We start from the raw sequence: 20,411 nt of genomic DNA on the forward strand, positions 1-20,411 counted from the left end.
TGAATCAAAAATCGTTCAGAATTGAAAATTGATTCTAAATCGAATCGCAGAACCAAAAATCGGATCGAATCGTGAGACATTCAAAGATTCCCACCATTAGCATTTACGCTTCCAAAGTTTCAAGATTTGCACTACTACCACCATTTTTGTTGATTTAACACAGTTAAATTCAAACACAATAAATAAAACTAAATATATTTCCAGGAAAAAATGTACATGCTCAGTCAAATTTTATCTATACCTGTAGGCATTTATAAAATCAAACAAACACCTTAAATAAGCAACCCGAATAATTCACATTAACCTGGCGATAACTCAAAGCTTATGACCACTGGTGAGGCATAGAATATAAAAGGACTAATTATTTGACTTTAAACAAATTATGAATGAAACTGAAATTTTACTCCACAAAGTGAAATACAAAAGCAAGAGGTTTGTCCTAACACTACAACATTATGAATGCACAATTATGGAATAACGGCAGCATTCACACTTATTCAAAACAGCCTTTATTAAAGTTTTAGTAGAGTTAAAACATTTTAAAAATAATCATCCACATTGTAGTAGATATTTTGATAATCACCAAAGACACAGACAGAATCAAATTAATGAATGCAAGATATGTTGTGGTCCCAGACCACTAATTTGCTTTGGCTTCACAACATCCCAAGAACTGGAAAGAACCCCTCTTGTTAGTATTCCGTTATCTTTTGCTAGAGTTGACACACTAATATTTTCATTCGAGCCCCATCACTCACACAAGTGTTGTATCATCCATAGAGCACTGTTCATGAAGCTATCAGACTCCGCATCCACATTGGACAGAGAATGGTTGTTCCCCGGGTACATCAGCAAACTACACACAAAAATCAGCGCATCAGAGAATTAACATCTCACATAACAAAAGCGGTAAGTCATCAAAGCTGCTTACCGGACAGGCACTTGTTTTGCTTTCAAAGCCCTGTAATATTCAATTCCTTGTTTGTGAGGCACACGCTTGTCATCTTCTCCTATCAAGAGCAAGACGGGCGTCTGCACCTACATTTATGAAACATGTACACAAACGGATTAGCACCGGTTAACTCATTCACTGCCATTGACGGCTATAGACGTCAAAAATTCATTTAAACTATTTCTATTAGTTTAACATTTTTTTCCACTTTTGTTAACTCATTCACTGCCATTGACGGCGACAGACGTCAAAAATTCATTTGAACTATTTCTATTAGTTTAACATTTTGTCCCACTTTTGTTAACAAAAGTATGAAAACATAGAATTGTTTTGCATTAGAACAGATATACAATTTGTGATTAATCGTGAGTTAACCAGTGAAGTCATGTGATTAATTATGTTTAAAAATTGTAATCGCCCGACGCCCCTAATTTTTTAATAATCTTTTCTTTAAGAAAAAAAAAAACACTATTAAAAATAAACAAATAAATAAATGCTTTTTTTTTTTTTTTTTAAGAAAAGATTATTAAAAATTAAGGGCATCAGGGGCACATTTGTAATCGTAATTAATCGCATGACTTCACTAGTTAACTCACGATTAATCACAAATTTTATATCTGTTCTAACTGTACAAAAAATATATATTCTAAAAATTCTAGGCTTTCATACTCTCGTTAACAAAAATGGAAAAAAAATGTTAAACTCATAAAAATAGTTCAAATGAATTTTTTTACGTCTATAGCTGTCAATGGCAGTGAATGAGTTAACAAGAGCATGAAAACCTAGAATTCTTTTTATTGTACATTTAGAACAGATATATAATTTGTGATTAATAGTGAGTTAACTAGTAAAGTCATGTGATTAATTCCGATTAAAAAGTTTAATCGCCTGACGTCCCAAATTTTTAATAATCTTAAATGATTTTTTCTTTTCAAATTGTGTCAGGTGATTTCAATTTTTGATGGTAATTAACTGTATGACTTCAATAGTTAACTCACGATTAATCACAAATTTTGACATGAATTGACACATAATCGCTGCTCAAACCTGTGCTATAAGTTTGATTGGAGACTTTTTCAACATTTGCTCCCAAACGGCAGGTTCATGCAAACTATCTGTGCTGTAGTCCGAGCCAGCCTCAAAAATGCACCTGTAAAAATGAAAAACAGCAGCAGTGAGAGGAAAAAAAATGGTACTTTCTTTTGCCAGAGTGTACCGGACTGTTTTGATACACACTAGCAACAGTAACGCAAACAAATAAACATGTCACACTATACCAGTCTGGGATGTCTGTGATGCAAGCCATAGAGGCCAAATTGACAACAGGGTTGAGAGCCACACAAGCCTTGTAGTAACCGGGATACTGTCCGATGAGATGACAGGCTAAGAAACCACCGTGGGAACCTCCTGAAACTGCCAACTTCTGCCCGTCAAACTGGTCACCTTTCAGAACACTTTCAACAGCAAACTGATGGTCAAACACATGAAAACATGCATAGTTAGCAAGAATCAATTGTAGAGACGGTTTCACGATTGCAATTAACTCATTCGCTGCCATTGACGGCTCTAGACGTCAAAAATTCTATTCATTCGTACATTTTTTCCACTTTTGCTAACAAGAGTATAAAAACCTGGAAAAAAAGTTTGTATTGTACATTTACAACAGATATGAAATTTTTGATTAATCGTGAGTTAACTATTGAAGTCATGCAGTTAATTACTATCAAAAATGTAAAACGCCTGACATGATTAAAAAAAAAAAAAGATGATAAAAAATTAGGGGTGTCAGGCATGACTTCACTAGTTAACTCACAATTAACCACAAATTTTATGTCTGTTCTAAATGTAAAAATGTTTAACTAATAGAAATAGTTCAAATTAATTTTTGATGTATATAGCCGTCAATGGCAGTAAATGATTAAAAAAAAAAAAAAAAGATTATAAAAAATTAGGGGCGTCAGGCGATTAAAATTTTTAATCGTAATTAATCGCATGACTTCACGATTAACCACAAATTTTATGTCTGTTCTAAATGTACAATAATTTTTTTTTAGATTTTCATACTCTTGTTAACAAAAGTGGGGAAAAAATGTTAAACTAATAGAAATAGTTCAAATTATTTTTTGATGTATATAGCCGTCAATGGCAGTGAATGATTTATTAAAAAAAAAAAAAAAAAAAAAAAAAAAGATTATAAAAAATTAGGGGCGTCAGGCGATTAAATTTTTTAATCGTAATTAATCGCATGACTTCACTAGTTAACTCACGATTAACCACAAACTTTATGTCTGTTCTAAATGTACAATAAATTTTTTTTTAGATTTTCATACTCTTGTTAACAAAAGTGGGGAATAAATGTTAAACTAATAGAAATAGTTCAAATGAATTTTTGACGTCTATAGCCGTCAATGGCAGTGAATGAGTTAAAGTAACACTCTGCACTGTTAGGAACAGGAGTAAAACAGAAGAACCATTGCCAACTGAGTTACTTTCAAGCATGCCCGATTATCAATTTTACCTGAACATCTTTGACGTCCTGCGCTCCAACATTGCCTGGCAATGAGAGAATATTGTCCTGGCCAAATCCAAGAGATCCACGATAGTTCACTGAAAACAAGCACGCACAAAAAAGTATGGATGTGCAAATCAAGAATTGAAAATTATCAGGAAGAGTTTTGCAAACATTGTACTATATTCCTACTAGTGTGATATCAAAGCTTGGTATTGTTTCAAGAAATATAAATGTGAAGAAAATGCTCATGTTGAGCAAATACAAATGTGCCTTATGCTGGGGGAATATAAATCTATTACAGTTTTTCTCCTTGAAACTGAGATGACATTCTCAAAACTGCAAGCTCATTTGGCCAAACAGACTTACATTTGTGCAAAACCCATCAGTTCATTAGCAAAAGCACATATCTATCCCAAAACTGGTCACACATGCTTCACTCTCCAAGTTCCTTTCCCAAACAAAGAGTCGGTACTGTCGCAAGTTACTGCAAAGAATTGCTTTGGCTCATCTGCATTCACTTTGTGCTTTTGCCAAAAGTAACTTGGATGATTTTGCACAACACCGTGGATCATCTGCAAAAGCTCATATCTCTCCCAAAACAGCTTACCTATGTGTCAAAATCTAATTTCTATGTCAGTGCGCCCAAATTGCATCGTCCCTTTGGCATTCTCTGAGCACTGCAAGTCAAAATCATTAGATGTTTTGTCACAACAGCAGCGGTGCTGCTAACAAAATACAATTATATATAAAACAGAGGGGAAAAGGGATTTTGCAAGAGCAGTTTTCAAAGTTTGCGGTTAGATATACTGAAAGTGCAACACTTTTTTTTCCCACACAAAGTTACTTACACATTAGAGTTCAACAAAAGAAAGTGTAACCCAAATTCTGTATATTTATGAAAAACTAATAACTAAAATTATATCTAGCGCACAGCGTAAATGAAAAACCAGCTACTGAAACACTTTCACTACACAGTAAATTATGTCAAGTAAATTTGACTCTATTTAGAGTGGGACCAAATACACTCAGTTTTTGAGTAATATTTACACTTTGGAAGAGTGTAAAATAAAGAAGTGAAAAATAAATCAATCAATAAAAGTCGCTCAAGGGTTGAGGAACGAACTCACGGCCTGCAGCTTGGGAGACAGCCGATCGATGCACTGAGCAACAGAGCTCCTGCTGTGTGTTACTGTAGTATATCGCTTAGGAATGTTAAAAAAAAAATCGAATGGGCAATATATCAAGATATTACAGAGCGCAATTCTCAAATCGATTCAATATGGGTCCAAATCGATTTTTAAACATCACTTTTTGATGGAAGTATTCAACAAAATGTCTTACTTAGGGTTAGGGTTCACATTTTAAGCAGGGAAGAATGTTATATTAATGGAACATTAAACCTTAATATTTTATTATAATACTGTTCAAACATGAAACAGAATGCAACCTGTTTGTAAAATACAGTGGCTTATAAGCCTGTTTCAGGTAAATAAATACATTTTCATACAAAAATCTTACAGTGTACATGTACAAGTTTACTGATCAGTATTTTATAAATGAGTATATATATTTAAAAAATTAAATAAAAATGGATTTATCGATTCGTATCGGGATTAATCGCATCAAATCGAATCGTGACAGGCACTACGCAATTCACACCCCTAAATTATCGCTTGTGTCAGCTGGAATTTTCATAACTCCAAGACCAAAAACATCTTGGAGCTAAGCAAACAGTAGAAGTGACGTAGCTCAGGTGGTACTGCTGCCGTTTCCCAACCCTTGAGTGACTTTTATTTATTTATTTATTTCATCTACGTCGCAGCCGATATTTTCCCTAGCAATGCAGCAAGGAAAAAAACGTCGTGAATGTCTCTCAAGTCAACCATCTTCTACACTGATCCTCTGTGATATGCTGGACTAATTTTGACAATTGAACAGATGATTTCGCATATCATGGACTTACACACTGAAATACTGATGACATGTTTTGGAGAGGACAGCCATTAGACTGAAAAACAACTAATCCAGCAAGATCTATTCATTTGGAAAATGTGATCAATGTGGGCACATTGTGCTAACAGCAGGCTAAATGTACACAACCATTTGTACAGATCCACTGAGGCAATTGAGACATGTACTAAGACATTGGAAATTTGCTGAAAGCAATGAGGAATGCAATTCAGTTGGCACCAATTGTAAGGTGGTTTTTGGATTTGTCCATGGTATTTTGAAAATGTCATCTCAGTTTCAAGACATGTGCCAAACCTATGGAGAAAAACGGTCAAATATATGCCAGGGTTGTGGACTTCAGGACAATTTTTGGCTTTAGCATTGGCACACATAACATGTAACATAAGATTTCACACTTTGGGATTCTTACCTAATAATGTAGCAAAGCCCAACCTGCATTGCACAGCGGGTGAAAGAAGCCAGTCCGCAACAGTCACAGAGTGTGGACCCCCTACGGCAAAAAAAAATCATTTAAAATCCAGTTTATTATTCAACACTCATGCCTTAGTCATAGTATAACAATCCAACTCATTATAACCAAGCATGTTGGCCTTCTACAAATGAAATGTATAATTAAGTATTATAATTCTATTCATAATATCAAAAATAATTCATGTGCAACAAGTTGATCAATGTAGAATAAAATGCTATCAAAGTCATGTTAACTACCAACCATGAGGAGTCACAATAAGAGGCAGCTTGACTCCATCCTTCACCTCCTTTGGTTTAATCAGTAAAGCTTCAAAGTCAAGGCCAGCTGGAAAATAGAATGTTGTAATTATGCTCCATAAATAGTTCAAGTCTAGACAATTAGCAAGACTTAAATAATCAATATACTTAATCCCTCGTGAGGAAAAGCGGTTCAGATAATTGATGAATGGATATCTTTTGTTTAATCATTATAGTAGCGCTGTCACTAACGACTTTTTAAAAAAAATTGAGTCTCCTATCGATTAATCAAGGTTCAATTTATCGATACTTTATGCTCCAGGATCCCGCGCCATCACCCCGATGTTTTGCTTTGGTTCCATTCCATTTTACATCCATGAACGTACTCGCTCATTGTGGCTTGGTACTTGCTAATGCTACTTGCTAATGCTAATCTAGGTCAGCGGTTCTCAACCCCAGTCCTCGACTACCCCTATCCAGCTTGTTTTCCATGTCTCCTTCAGCCAACTCAGCTGAGGATCGTTATCAGGCTTCATGCAGAACTTGCTGATGAGCTGATGGTTTGAAACGCCCGAGTTGGCTGTTGGAGACATGGAAGACTCAAGGACCGCGGTTGAGAACCACTGATCTAGGTAAGGGTATTGCATAATGAGTTTGTTTCTAAGGTCCGCCAGTGTCCACGTATCAAACTCCCTTGCGTTTGTTAAGTGAATTGTGGCCAACTGGGTCAATTTGGCTCGGTTATTGCACACTTTGGTGGTGTAAAACCGTAGTAATAGTCCTTACGGCAAATGTTGGCTGGTTTAGCCTGCATGCTAAAATAGATGGTCGATACCACCTTGTTTTGTACGTACGTAGGGCCGCCATCTTACGCGTGTTTGGCTCCAATAAATTCATTATTTTAATTTCTTTATGGATTTTGCCGCAGATTGTTTTGTTACAAACATCAGACATGTAGCAATGATAATTTTCTCCCTAAAGAGATCATAAACCCTAGGAAGTATCTTAGTAGTGTTTTGGTGATGGCCGTTCGGAGCCCGCTTCACAATAAGCGTCCGTGCGGAAATGCTAAATATTGGTTCTGGCAACTCTGAGGTGCCGCAAATATGTTGTTTTTTTTTTAATAGCTTCGACGCATGCATTTTTGCGTCAACCCAGCCGACTTGGTCAACTTTTTTTCCTAGCCCTACATTGTAGTAGTGTTTGCCTGGATAGATTTTTGTGTTCACATAAACAAAATATGTGTTATATTTTCAACAATTACTCAAACCATTTAACTTTGAAACATGTTCCTATTTACATGATTAAATAATAACAATAATAATATAATAAAATAATATCTCCAGAAAAAATATATATAATAAAATAAAATATTATATAATAATATCCTAAAATAATAATAATGATCAAAGACGAAATACACACACACACAAGTTAAGACAAGCACATTAAAAGTTAACTCTTTGACTGCCAAAAACGTTAAATAACGTTTTGTAAAATCCTATGGAGGAGTGCCAAAGACGTTAAAATACGTTTTTTTTCAAAACAGAGGTGAAACTAACCATTTTCTATTGTTGATTACTGAAAAACGGAATAAGGTAGAAACAAACTTTTTTTTTCTGATGAAAGATGAGAGTCCAATCTTTCATTTGGTAGTATGTGTGTTTCCATAGTCCAAACACATAATTTTCTGTGGACCTTGAAAGATCAGTCAAAAATGCTTAAATCGGCTGGCACCCATGGCATCCCTTTTCTAAAAACGTCTGGCAGTCAAAGAGTTAACCAAAATTGAAATTGCGCTGTAGAGAACTTGTCGATGTAACATTTAAAACAGCGCCATTATAAGACCATATTATAGTCAGAATGGATTAATTATGAACATTTTGAGAGAAACGGAACAAAACCAAAATCAGAATTTACTCTTACGGTATTGGCTGTTGTCTTGCTCTGAGGGAGGGGAGAACGTCAAGATCTGCCAATCAATTTCTGGTATTGCCTGAGATTCCTCCAGTGTAGTCCAGACCACTTCTTCAGAATCCCTGGTCGGAAGGAAACCCACTCTCTGGACATGAGACACAAGAACCATTGCAGTTTTCCCTTTGGCACACAATTGCATACACTGGAACATTAACTAATGCAGTTACTGATTTGATTAGCAGTTGGAATATTTTTGGGCTTGTGCCGTAATAACAAGTGTCGTCTCTGGAAGATCAGGACAGCTGAATGAAACCGCATTCATTATATTGTGAAACTGCTACGAGCGCCATTGTCAAGTAATATCCTCATCAGGAACCATTAATGAAAGAGCCAATCCTGTCGTGCAATCTGGAATGAAGAAACGAATACCAGACTTGGAGGGCAGTTTGGAGAAGAGCAGCTTGCCACCATCAGATCTCGCTCTACAGTCAGCAGATTCCAGGCACCCATGCCAGACTCTACGGAACACAGGAACACATTTGACTATAAATACACTTGTTGATTACTGAAAAGACATTTTGGACTAGTGGACGTCCTGCTATGACATCCAAGCCCCAAAACATTAGTGACCACTCAAACCACCAGTCTGTTTTGGTTTGAATTCTCTAGACTCTAAATTCCGGACGACGGGGGGATGCGTGGAAAATAAATCAGGACAACACTCCTATGTCTATTTATGTCAGAATCACTATCATCAGGACAAAAATAAAGTGTTCAAAGTGTTTCACGGTTTGGAGAACAGCTGTGTGTTGCATCATAACAAGCACATAAAAAAAAAAAAGATTGTTGATTTTGAGAAAAAAATAAATAAAGTAGTCTGCTGTCAGTCTAGCTTTGAGTTGTAGTTCCACACTTAACAGTAGCTTGTTGTTCACAAAGCGTGATAATATATATTTTAATTATTTTTTTTCCCAATCTGCACATAAAATCACTATTAACTCATTTGCTCCCAAAAACGTTCTATTTTAAATGTAAGTGCCCCACAGACGTATTTATACGTTTTAATGTTTTGTTTTGTTTTTAAAGCTAGAGCCCCCGGTCTTCAAGTAACCCTGTACAGCCAGCACAGGTGTTTCAAACCATCAGATAATCAGCAAGCTCTGCATGAAGCCTGATAACGATCCTCAGCTATGTTGGCTGAGGGAGACATGGAAAACAGGCTGGACAGGGTTATTCGAGGACCGGGGTTTGAGAACCACTGTGCTAGAGCATACATTCAGAAGGCTTTGATGCAACCTCTCAACTGCAAAGAACAGTTGAAGAAATGGCAGTTATTACACAAACGGCCAGCAGAGCAAAAGAGATCAACCAGGGCCATGTTGGAAAAAAAAAGCTCATTTACTCATAATTCGAAATAGATTTGTGAATAATGCAGAAACTTAGCTATATTCTAATGCTAATTTCTGCAAAATGGAAACAGATAGAAATATACGTTTTTCCTGATGAAAGAAGATACTCTAATCTTTTGGTAGGTTTTGTATAGCAACAGAACACAATATTGTGTGGGCCTTGCACAGTCAGTCAAAATCCAGTAAAACAGCCGCAAGTGAAGGAGATTGCTTCAGTGAAAATGGCTGCGAGTGAATGAGTTACGCATGCAGAAAGATAAAACAAACGCATTCATTCATGTAACTTCGAGCTTTACGTATGTATTGACTCACTTGAAGTCAAAGAGGTGACACTCCCTGCATTGATATCCACCATCAGCAGCTCCTTCAACACAGACAACAACACCTTTAATCAACGACATTCAGCATGTATGTGGAAGAAAGAAAAGAAAACCCCCATTGTTTATTTTTTGTATAATTAGTATTATGGAACCATAAAAACCTTGCGGCTGCGCTGGGGACAGGCAACAATAACTCGCTGGCTATCAGCTGACCAGCATTTAGGTGGCAACTGAGTGCAATAGATGCCAGTGAAGCCATCTGTAGAATCACAAACACAACCATTCAAGACGAATTTATGAGGAAAGTGTGCAATAAAAAGACCAACTAATGTTACTTACCTTCTCCTGGTCTCTTCACCACATCCACCACCACTGAGGTCTTCTTGGTATACCAATCATACTAGAAAAAAACATAAAATTTTACAAAAAAGAAAAAGAGCGTTGGCATTACAAAGTATACCCCCCCCCCCAAAAAAATGCATGCTTAACAACTATATTTTGCAATTACCATACACAGTCGGCTACACTGCATGTGTGGTCCATAGAGAGTATTTTCTAGGTAAACAATCCGGCACTGGTCTGGGCTCAGCCTGGGAGAGGAGACTGCACTGTTTTCAGATGCCAACTGCTCTGAGAGGTACAAAATATGCATATAAAACGAGTGAGCCAACGGAGTTTAAAAAAATTTATTTAAAAAAGTACAGTAATTTCTGAACTATAAGCCGCGCTAGCTACCTACTGTATTTGGGCTCACTTGGTTTGTTTTGCTCTGCCTGACGCTCTTGCGCTTCCTTTATAGTGCGCCCCCTTGTGATCTGATGGATAAGCCGCACCTTTGTATTAGCCGCAGGGTCGAATGTAAGTGAAAAAAATGGCGGCTTATAGTCCAGAAATTACTGTAACCATATCCATTTGCTCAGTCTAATTTACAAATTCCACAGTAGTGAGTAGCAGCGAACTGCACTTACCACATTTCCCCCCAGTGAGATCCACATAGTACAAAGATGATCTGACAGAAACAGAAGAAACATGAATGGTGGGGACGTACACAGACGATGTGTTGATAATTAAAATGATTAAATCACCTCCTGTTGGGACAAGACCTGAGTCCAAGTCTGAAAGGTTCATGACTCCATCCAACAAACACCACACCAGTGTCACCCGGAGCCCAAAATGCCTGCAGAGACCAAAAGAGGCCATTTCATTCACACATCCTAATTATATTGCATATTCTCACCAAAACTTTGACAGTGAATTTACCATTTAATTCAGAAACAAAATGTACACCAACCTGTCCTGGTGAGATGTTCTCCGGCACTCCTTCTAACACAGAAACGTTGTTACCCTCAATGTCCAAAACACAGAGCACTGGGGTGCTCTTCTGAACCAGTGCCTCTCCCCAGTCCTCGTAGAAGACAAACTGCTCCCCCTTCAGGACAACCGAAGAAATAACATACCAGGCATTAGCCACATAACACTAAAGAGAAAAATAAAAGTGACTCAAAAGTGCTTACAGCACGTGTCAAAATACAGTCCTTGAGGGCCTGAGTCCTGCACGTTTTCGAGGTTTCTCTACTCCAGCGCACCTGATTCAATAATCAAGATAATTATCAGGCTCCTGGAGCAGAGCTTGCTGATGATCTTAAATATGAATCAGCTGTGTTGAACGTGGGAAACCTCGAAAACATGCAGGACTCAGGCCCTCGAGGACCGGATTTTGACACCACTGGCTTCTAGGATGTACTTTGACAGCTTCTTTTTTCTCTGATCTCAAAGTCTCGTCCTCATCCACAGTAGACGACAATTCTGAAGACTCAGTCTGCAATCAGAAAGTCAGACACAGAATAGTTGTGATATCTTTAAGGACACATTGCTTAGCTCATAAGAGTATTACAAATTTTTACTGTAAAAGTACAACAATGATTTTGATTAAATAAAAATAAAAAATAAATACAAAAAATGTGCATCACACTTAATGGTCATGAGTGGCGCTATTTTCTTCCTGTAAACTTTAAAATTTATATTAAGCATCCATCCATTATTATTTTTTTTTTTTTTTTTAAATCGCCTGTCCTCATGAGAACTGATCACCAAACCAATCACACATTTAGCAATCAATCAGACAAACATACAATTCTGTAAAGAAGGAACAGCCCTTCTGATTTTTTTGGTAAGTACTTATTGTTTGGGGTTTTTGTTGTTGTTTTTTTTGTTAATGAAAATGCTAGGTTTAAATTGAAGGTGCAAAATGGTGGTTACTTCTAGGGAGAATCTACTACAGGGTTCACCAATGCCGGTCCTGCATGTTTTAAATGTTTCCGCCTACCAACACACCTGATGCTAAGGCCCCTTCCACACGAAAGCCAGTTTCAATGTATCTTCACAAGTTTCCTATCGTTTAAGCCGTTTGTCCACATGATGGCGCTTGAAACCGATCACTTTTGAAACCGGGCTCCAGAGTGGAAGGATTTTAAAACGCGCCCCGTACGCGTCCGTCTGGACACCATATGCAGGACACTCCTCCAGCAATGACGTAATGGTCGCAGCTCGATGACAACGCATTGTCGCAGATTGATGACGTATGCGCCAATTCTCGTGTGACTGCGCACGAACCGTCAACAACAATGGCGGATAGCCGCGTCGTAGTCGTTTTTGTCTCCTTAGCTTGCTTATGCTTTTGCAGCAAAATATTTTGCTTTATTCCCACGTTCAACAAGCGGTGTTGTACTTGAATCACCCGCCATTGTCACTTCTCCTGTGTTTGTCTTTTTCATGTTGTTTTGATGCATGCAAAGCCATGTTTGTTCTGTAGATTGCAATAAAGTTAGAAAAAAAAGTCTTGTCGTCTTCGCTGATTCTTCTTCTACACTTATCGGTAACTCCCTGTGGCTGCGCTACGGCGCCACTCCAGACTTGGCATATACATTACAGCCATTAAACGTCCTCAGCGTCTTCTTTTGGAGACACGCAAGTATTGAAATCCTTCTGAGTGTACGAGATTTGTTTGAGGAACAAACACGGCTTTGCTTCCGTCTGGACGCGGCCTAAAGATCAGGATTGTTATCAGGCATGCTGATGAGCTGATTTAGATGAATCCGGTGTGCTAGTGGGCAAAACATCTAAAAGCCTGCAGGACTCCGGACCTCGAGGACCGGAATTGGTGAACCCTGATCTACTACCAAAGCAGCCCTGTTAACACACCTTAAAGAAGGACTCTGCCTTGAGTCTCTTTTTCTCAGCCACATATAGGAGGTGTGTCTCAGAATGGGACCAGACCAAGCAACCAAAGTGCTCTGAGGATACAAAACACATTAAGGTTATTCTGTGGGTTAAAGTCCATATTTTGTCTGTAGAACATTTTGTATTAGGAATTGGAAAGTCATCAGGAGATCTTATTATAATTTTAGTGAATTGGATTATTGAAGTAACTTACCATCTTCATAAACATTCCCATGCTTCTTTAAAGCTGTGAGATTGATGCTTTTCATCTTGTTTTTATTCCAGATCTGGAGAATAAAGTCATTGTAGATTTCACACACTACAGCAAATAATAGCAAAATGTAGATAAAGAAGAGGGATGGGAAAACTAGATCAAAAAGGTAAAAACCCTGCCAGAGTTTGGCTTTAGCCACAGGAGCTTTATGTAATGGCCTCGTTTACCTGCCGGTTGAGTACAAGCACCTGTAGCTAAAGCCAAACTGTGGCAGGGTTTTTACTTTCGGGACCTGGATTTCCCATCTCTGATAAAGAACATGTACAGTAGTACAAACACCAACAATTTGCAAGCATACGCAAAACAGAAATGACTATGACTTGTATGAGACTCACAACAATAAATTATGTATACTTTAAAAATCTCTCTCTCTCTCTCTCTCTCTCTCTCTCTCTCTCTCTCTCTCTCTCTCTCTCTCTCTCTCTCTCTCTCTCTCTCTCTCTCTCTCTCTCTCTCTCTCTCTCTCTCTCTCTCTCTCTCTCATTACACACTTTGTCAATACTGTGGCACAAAAGCCAAGTAATTTTTTAGATGGCCGATGGTGTAAAAAGTTTGACAATATTGCCTCTAAAGTATAAACATAACACCAAACCTCCAGAAACTGGTTCTCCTCCCCCTTTACTGTGCTTTTTCTGACAACAGCCTTCATTTCTCCAGATGGGGCATCTTTGCTTAGCAACCTGACATGGTGGGGAGGGAAAAAAAGTGTGTGGATTACAATTTAAAAATCCCTCCGAAATATGACTGCACATTTGGTACATACACTCCTTGGACCTCTGTGCAGTTTCCCGATGGCGCTGAAAAGACCACAGACTTGTCATCATGGAACACGATGTACTGTTTGCAAAACTTGACTTTCTCATTCCGCTCCAGATCGCGTTGGCTCCATTCTGCAGCACATATTTATAATTAATACCAGTGTTCATGGTGTGATGCGAACTCCTCAACATTGACAGTGCACAAACCTGTGTAGATGTTGCTGTATTTGCCTCCATACTGAGAAGTGATGACGGGTCCCACGTCTGCCCTGCTGAGTGAGGGGAAGAGGCTGAGCTCTCGGTAGAGTCTGGCGATTTCCTTTGAGTTGGTGATCACCTGACAACACGCAGCACAGCTACTCAAACCTCGTGCAATTGGCACCATTTGTCGCCAGGAGAACAATGCAATGCTCATTTTCAAAGCAAGGGAGTAGCCAGTTGGCAAGAATGGAATGTGCATCAGCAAAGCCTAACCTATTATGCACAAACAAAGTTAGTTAGTTAACGACTGGTATTAATACTGAACGTAGCCAAGTAAATATAAAATGAAAAAAACAACAACATCTTTGTCTGTCAATGTGTAACCAGGATATTTCAACCAGGAACTTCCTGTAGTCAAGTCTAGCAGCTGAGAGTTAAATACGGAACCAAACCGTGAGCTAGCATGACTTGAAGTATAACAATTAAATGAGTTTATTAACATAAAGCGTAACTATCACCAACAACACGTGTACGCATAACCTATTGTGTAAATTATGGTTACTAATGGGATTATTTATGTACCTGTGACTCCATGTCTGGACGTTGATAGTCACACTGGTTAAACAATGAAGCAAATGCACATTATCAAACCACTTTCCTTTTGTGTCATTAAAAAATAAAAGGAAACCGCACCGAATAAATAATAAAAGACCCGGAAAAAATCGATATAAAGACTGAATCAACTATAAAAAGTAATACAATTGTATGAAACTGGAGCTTCTGATTGAAAGCCGTCTATAGTGTATACCTTTTGTTATGGTGATACTTTTATTTCGAAGGATTTTTTTTTACTCTGTGAAACAACAGGAAGTAGTGGTAATAAAAGTCCTGAGTGGGATAAACCCCCGCACCCACCAAACTCTTCTTTTGTTTGTTTTTGTTTTAAATGCTGATGAAACTTGTAAATGTTCGTCACAGTGAAATGTGATATTTTCATTTTAGATAGAAAACGCCACACTTTCCTTTGAACTTGATACCAATCGCACAGGTTCCATCAGTCCGAGCGAGTAGGTGGGGTCACAATGAGCCAAGATGGCTGACTTTGAGGAACCGCTGTCAGACGAGGAGAAGGTCTGAACCTTGGAAACTTCTTTCATTTACAGCTCAATTGCTTTAGCTTGCTAACAACTAATGTTCACACACTGGGGGGATAAGGCGACGCAGTGTAATAACAAATGTGACTGTATTCCCAAGATAGCTTTGGTTTACCATTTAGCAAGTGCTGGCGAGGCATCTCCAGCTAGCGGAATTTATTTAGCTGGATAATTGTGTGGTATACTCTTTTATTTTTGCATGGAATGCGTCGGAATTAAATGCAACATTACTACTGAATAAACTTGTTAATTTGCAGTTAGTTCTTCTAGTCAGCATTTACCCGGATGCATGTCAGCCAATCGGAAGGTTTGCTTGGGTCAGAGGGGTACAGTTGCAGCTCAAATATTTGGTAGCCTCACATGACTTCAAGTCCCCATTTCAGGTCGTTTAGTTTTAGACCCACCCTGGGATCAAAGTGGCAGCAAACGTTCGTAAACTCCAGCTATGAACACCCATGCCTATTTGTTTTTCTTTTTGTTTTTGTTATTGTTACGTAGTCATCAAAGTACCAGGTGGTCGCTTGCTGTACACGAGCATAGGCATGATAATGTGACTGCAAACCTTAAAGTAGCATTCACTAATTCAAACCAGTTGTTAATGGACGAAGAAAACAATAGGGAACCTGTTAAAATGCCGCAGATGAATTTTGTTTTGGGCATAATTGAGCTTCACTGAATGTGAAATGTGCATACATTACACTAGCATGATTGTAGACAGCACTACTAATTTGAAGTCACATAAATAACGTAAAAAAAAATCCTGCATTTCAGCTCAATTTAATGTTTATACTGTGCATCTATTTTTGGTCTCAAAGGTTCGCATTGCAGCCAACTTTGTGACCCGTGCGCCTCCAGGAGAGTTCAATGAGGTCTTCAATGGTAAGAGGTTTCTCAACATTAAGTATTTTGATATATTTATAACTAAGTATAATGTATTTTAATAGCCAAATATATGTTAGTAATATAAAAAAAAATTATTTAGACTGGTCGGGCTAGATAAATCTTTTACGTCCCTGTAGTCTGTTTGAACATGCAAACTTTGCCTAATAATGTCAAAAAAAAAATAGTAATAATCAGTGTATATTTTTGAATAAAGCAATAAATAAATCAAGTCAGAATTATTTTGTACAGAACTTTCTCAAAACAAATTCGTTTATTCTGACTTTTTGATTTGTATTTGGTGGTAGATTGTGCGCATAAATAAAGATGCAGCCAGTCATAATATAGCAAATCAGTTTGAAATGTTATGGCACATATTGAACATAGTTGTATTCTAAGTATTTTTTTTTGGGGGGGGGGGGGGGTTAATCCCTGGGATTTAAATTGGGTTTCTCCATTCCTATTTATAAAGAGAGGTGATAAGGTCAGCATGTATGTTTTTCTTTACAGATGTGCGGCTTCTTCTTGACAATGATACCCTCCTCAGGGAGGGAGCATCACAGTAAGTACCACTTATTTTCAAATACACTAACATTAGGAAAGTAGTAGCACATTTTATCGTGTTGCTGTGTGGCATATGGAACAAGATATACATATCACATAACATTATCCTAATTGCATGATTGAATCCATCCCAATTGTCCAGCTCCTTTGCCCAGTACAACATGGATCAGTTCACACCTGCCAGACTGGATGGCTATGAAGACCCGGTATGCGTCACCATAATATTTCCTTCTTTATACCAAAATACCGTTTGACGGTATTTATTTAATAATATTTCCAGGTCCTGATTACAGAGCATGGTGACCTGGGTCAGGGGCGCTTCCTGGATCCTCGCAACAACTTGTCTTTCCGATACGACCACCTTCGGAAAGAAGTGAGCGACGTGCAGCCTTATGAAGGAGACGCATCTCTGAAAGCATGGAGGGATTCTTGCGACAGTGCCCTCAGTGCCTACGTCAAAGAGCACTACCCTACCGGAGTCTGCACAGTGAGTCACGCAAGTGATGCAAAAATAATCAAATGGTACCTCGAGTAGAGTTTTGGGAAAATCAGAGAAGAAAAAAAATTGAGATGCTTGAGGGCGGCAGCCAAGTTGACCCAATTCTCAAGAAGCAACAATTTAGCAGAATTCTTCCAAAAAAAGCCGCTTTATTTTTTAGAGAAAAAAACAACAACAAAAACAAAGAAGCGGCTTTAAAAGCTGTTGCCAAGCTCAATTAAACAAGGAGAAACGCACATTGTATTTTTTAAAACAATAACACTGCTCGCTTAGGAAACACCATTAATTGCACACAATGCAACAATAAAAATACGTACGCGGGCTAACAAATTGCGTCTGCATTGCGGTGTTATAACAATATAAGAATGCCAACAGTAGCATCATGTGTAGACAGACAATCTAAAAATACTCAAAAGCTTATATTTTTTATGCTCTCTGAAAAAAATACTAATATTACCGGTACTGCAGTTTACTGACTCAAACTTAGCCTGTATGTCTTTATAATACTGCCCTCTTGTGGCCAAGACGCATACAACAAATGGAGCCCAATGTGGGGCTGGACGAGTTTATTTCAATGGGGAAAGATGATTTGAGATAAAAGTGCTTCGAGTTACGAGTGTGATCATGGAACAAATTAGACTTTTAAGTGCAAGCATCACTTAGTAGTGTACAAACTACATTGACCCATTTTCTCTCCAGGGTTATAATACTTAATTTCTTGTGTGCAAAAAAAAAAATCAAGTATTGTGTAGTCAAAACTGAATAAAAAAATTCATCGTCAAGTCAAATACAGGTATTGTATAACAATCCATAGACATTGCAGTACAATAAGGGCACTGCATAATATTGCTTCCAAACTTAGATGTATCACGACCCTAAAGTCTTAAATAAAACTTGGATGGTCTCATTTTCTATCCCTTGTTTGCCAAGTTTTTGATTGCTTAAGCGAATTTGTGGCTTGAATTCCTGTTGCAAAGTACAAATTACCATAAACCTGTATGCTTTTTTTTTTTTTTTTAATTCATATACATTTTTCATATATGAACCAAAAATAAATAAATTACTCAATGCTGCGTTTCGGGCTGTGTATTGAATTAATTGACAGGATTTTTTTTTTTTTTTTATGCGTTTTTGTTTTTATTTTGTGAATGAAAATGTTTTTTTGGTATTTTTCTTTCAATTTTAGTTTATGTCATTTGTTTCCGTGAACGAGAATAACCTCGCTTTCCTCCTTATGTATATTGTTTTGTGTTTCACAGGTGTATGGGAAAACTGTCGATGGCCAGCAAACGATCATAGCCTGCATTGAGGGACATCAGTTTCAACCCAAAAACTTTTGGTACCACCTTATATTAAAAGTCTAATCTAACAGTTTAGCATATACTGTAATATGTGTAACTATAATTGCCAAACAGGAATGGTCGCTGTAGGTCAGAGTGGAAACTTACCATTGGCCAGTCCACTGCACAGGTTGTGGGAGTGTTGAAAATCCAGGTGAGTTAGCCTCAGTGTACCTTTTTTGCTTGAATGAAGAATGAGGTCAAAGTGAAAGGGACAAATCAGGACTAACTTTGCTCTTCCTGTTTGTAGGTGCACTACTACGAAGATGGGAATGTGCAACTGGTTAGTCATAAGGAGATAGAACAATCGATATCGGTGACTGTAAGTAAACCATTAAATTAGCCTTGTACTTCCGAATGGTTATACTCGCCTTTGTTTTTTTGGTTAAAGATTATAAATAGAATGGCTTTGTTGTGTTTCAAACAGAATGAAATTCAAACAGCGAAGGAATTTGTTGACATTATTGAAAATGCTGAAAATGACTACCAGGTAAACTATCAGATAGCAGTTGGATTAATGATAATAAAATATCCTACGTAATGTATTGTATTTTCCTCCACATTTGTCACCAGACTGCAATCAGCGAGAACTACCAGGCCATGTCGGATACGACCTTTAAGGCTCTGCGCCGCCAGCTGCCCGTCACACGCACCAAGATCGACTGGAATAAAATCCTAAGTTACAAAATTGGCAAGGAGATGCAGAATGTCTAGTGGAAGGTCGGGTACCGGCCAGGGAGATTCTTGGCTCCGCTGGTCCTGCCTAATCGTACCCATGGACTTACCAAAGCAAAACGATAGCAGTTTGGGGCAAGGAATCAACGAAAACAACTCATCGAAACAGAAGAATTGCAGACTGATTGGGGGAGAATTGTACTGAAGTGTGTGGCGTGTGAGAATTGTTGAGTCAGGGTGCAGGATCTAAAAAAAAAAAAAATAAAAAAATGGAATCAGTTATCTAAGAAAGAGAGTTTGGGTCAATCAAAATGTGAGAAACAAAGAACACTAAAAGAGCGTTTTGTAGCCAGGAAGTATGTTTTCATTGTGGTTGGCATGAATTTGGAATGGGTTGTGAGGTGATCGACAAAAATTCGACGTGATGTAAGGACGAGGAAGAACAAGAAGCCTTTATTGATATCACGGCGGTGAGATTCAACAGTCGGACATTTGGGTTTGCTCAACAAAGCAGCACAATCCTTTGCATAGCTCTGCTCCTGCCGTGTCAACTTCCATGTTAGTGTCTGTCAAGTAAGGGAACGTTTTTCAAGTTGTCCTCCGTGTGTAAGTCAACACGTAATCCGTCTGTAATGTGCACTTGCATTGGCAGCATCACCTCCACTGCTGTCCCCCCCCCCCCCCCCCCCCCCGTTACGAATGAAAACATGAAAAAATATTTGCCAAAATCTCTTTCCTATGGTAAAGAACTCCATTCTCCCACCCACGGATGCACATTTCTATTTTAATATGCTGTTTTCTTTTGAAGTCATGAAATACTGTCCTGTAAAAAATGACTTGTTGGTCAATGCCAAGCACATAAATCAGTCGCCATGCAAAGCAAGACGTTCACTTCTGAAGGGCCACATCAAACTGTAACTGTATACCGATACTTCAAAGCAGACATTTTTGAATGGATGCTATGCGAAACCCTCAGACTGTTACCGACTGTGTGTGCTGATCATGTGTTGCCTGTACTGCCCCATTCTGTTGTATGAATTAAAGGACAGAATAACTTTG

The 20,411-nt window shown here is 38.0% G+C and overlaps 2 protein-coding genes across 3 annotated transcripts; one reads left to right on the top strand and one right to left on the bottom strand.

Annotated features, from left to right (window-relative positions):
• Positions 1-486: 486 nt before the first annotated feature.
• LOC144053584 (acylamino-acid-releasing enzyme-like) lies at positions 487-15,055 on the bottom strand. 2 transcript variants are annotated; one of them, XM_077568193.1, is made up of 23 exons: positions 14,824-15,055; positions 14,248-14,377; positions 14,046-14,172; positions 13,875-13,962; positions 13,223-13,295; positions 12,991-13,082; positions 11,534-11,608; positions 11,081-11,218; positions 10,875-10,966; positions 10,758-10,798; positions 10,298-10,419; positions 10,129-10,189; positions 9,951-10,048; positions 9,782-9,833; positions 8,490-8,578; positions 8,070-8,205; positions 6,148-6,231; positions 5,845-5,925; positions 3,471-3,559; positions 2,230-2,420; positions 2,000-2,102; positions 932-1,038; positions 487-856 (listed from the first exon to the last, which is right to left on the bottom strand). In XM_077568193.1, the coding sequence occupies exons 1-23, from the start codon at positions 14,833-14,835 to the stop codon at positions 751-753; spliced, it is 2,187 nt and encodes a 728-aa protein (XP_077424319.1). In that variant the 5' UTR covers positions 14,836-15,055; the 3' UTR covers positions 487-750. The 2 variants fall into 2 exon arrangements, with proteins under 2 accessions (XP_077424319.1, XP_077424312.1); XM_077568186.1 differs by lacking the exon at positions 14,824-15,055 and having other exon boundaries at positions 14,248-14,780.
• Positions 15,056-15,121: 66 nt separating this feature from the next.
• On the top strand, positions 15,122-20,411 carry capza1b (capping actin protein of muscle Z-line subunit alpha 1b). Its single transcript, XM_077568253.1, has 10 exons — positions 15,122-15,372; positions 16,211-16,274; positions 16,785-16,836; positions 16,981-17,044; positions 17,119-17,325; positions 18,597-18,676; positions 18,753-18,831; positions 18,928-18,999; positions 19,105-19,167; positions 19,251-20,411. Exons 1-10 carry the CDS (start codon positions 15,334-15,336, stop codon positions 19,389-19,391), a joined length of 861 nt encoding a protein of 286 aa, XP_077424379.1. The 5' UTR covers positions 15,122-15,333; the 3' UTR covers positions 19,392-20,411.

Source organism: Vanacampus margaritifer, chromosome 1, assembly GCF_051991255.1.
Source record: "Vanacampus margaritifer isolate UIUO_Vmar chromosome 1, RoL_Vmar_1.0, whole genome shotgun sequence".
Lineage (NCBI taxonomy): Eukaryota > Metazoa > Chordata > Actinopteri > Syngnathiformes > Syngnathidae > Vanacampus > Vanacampus margaritifer.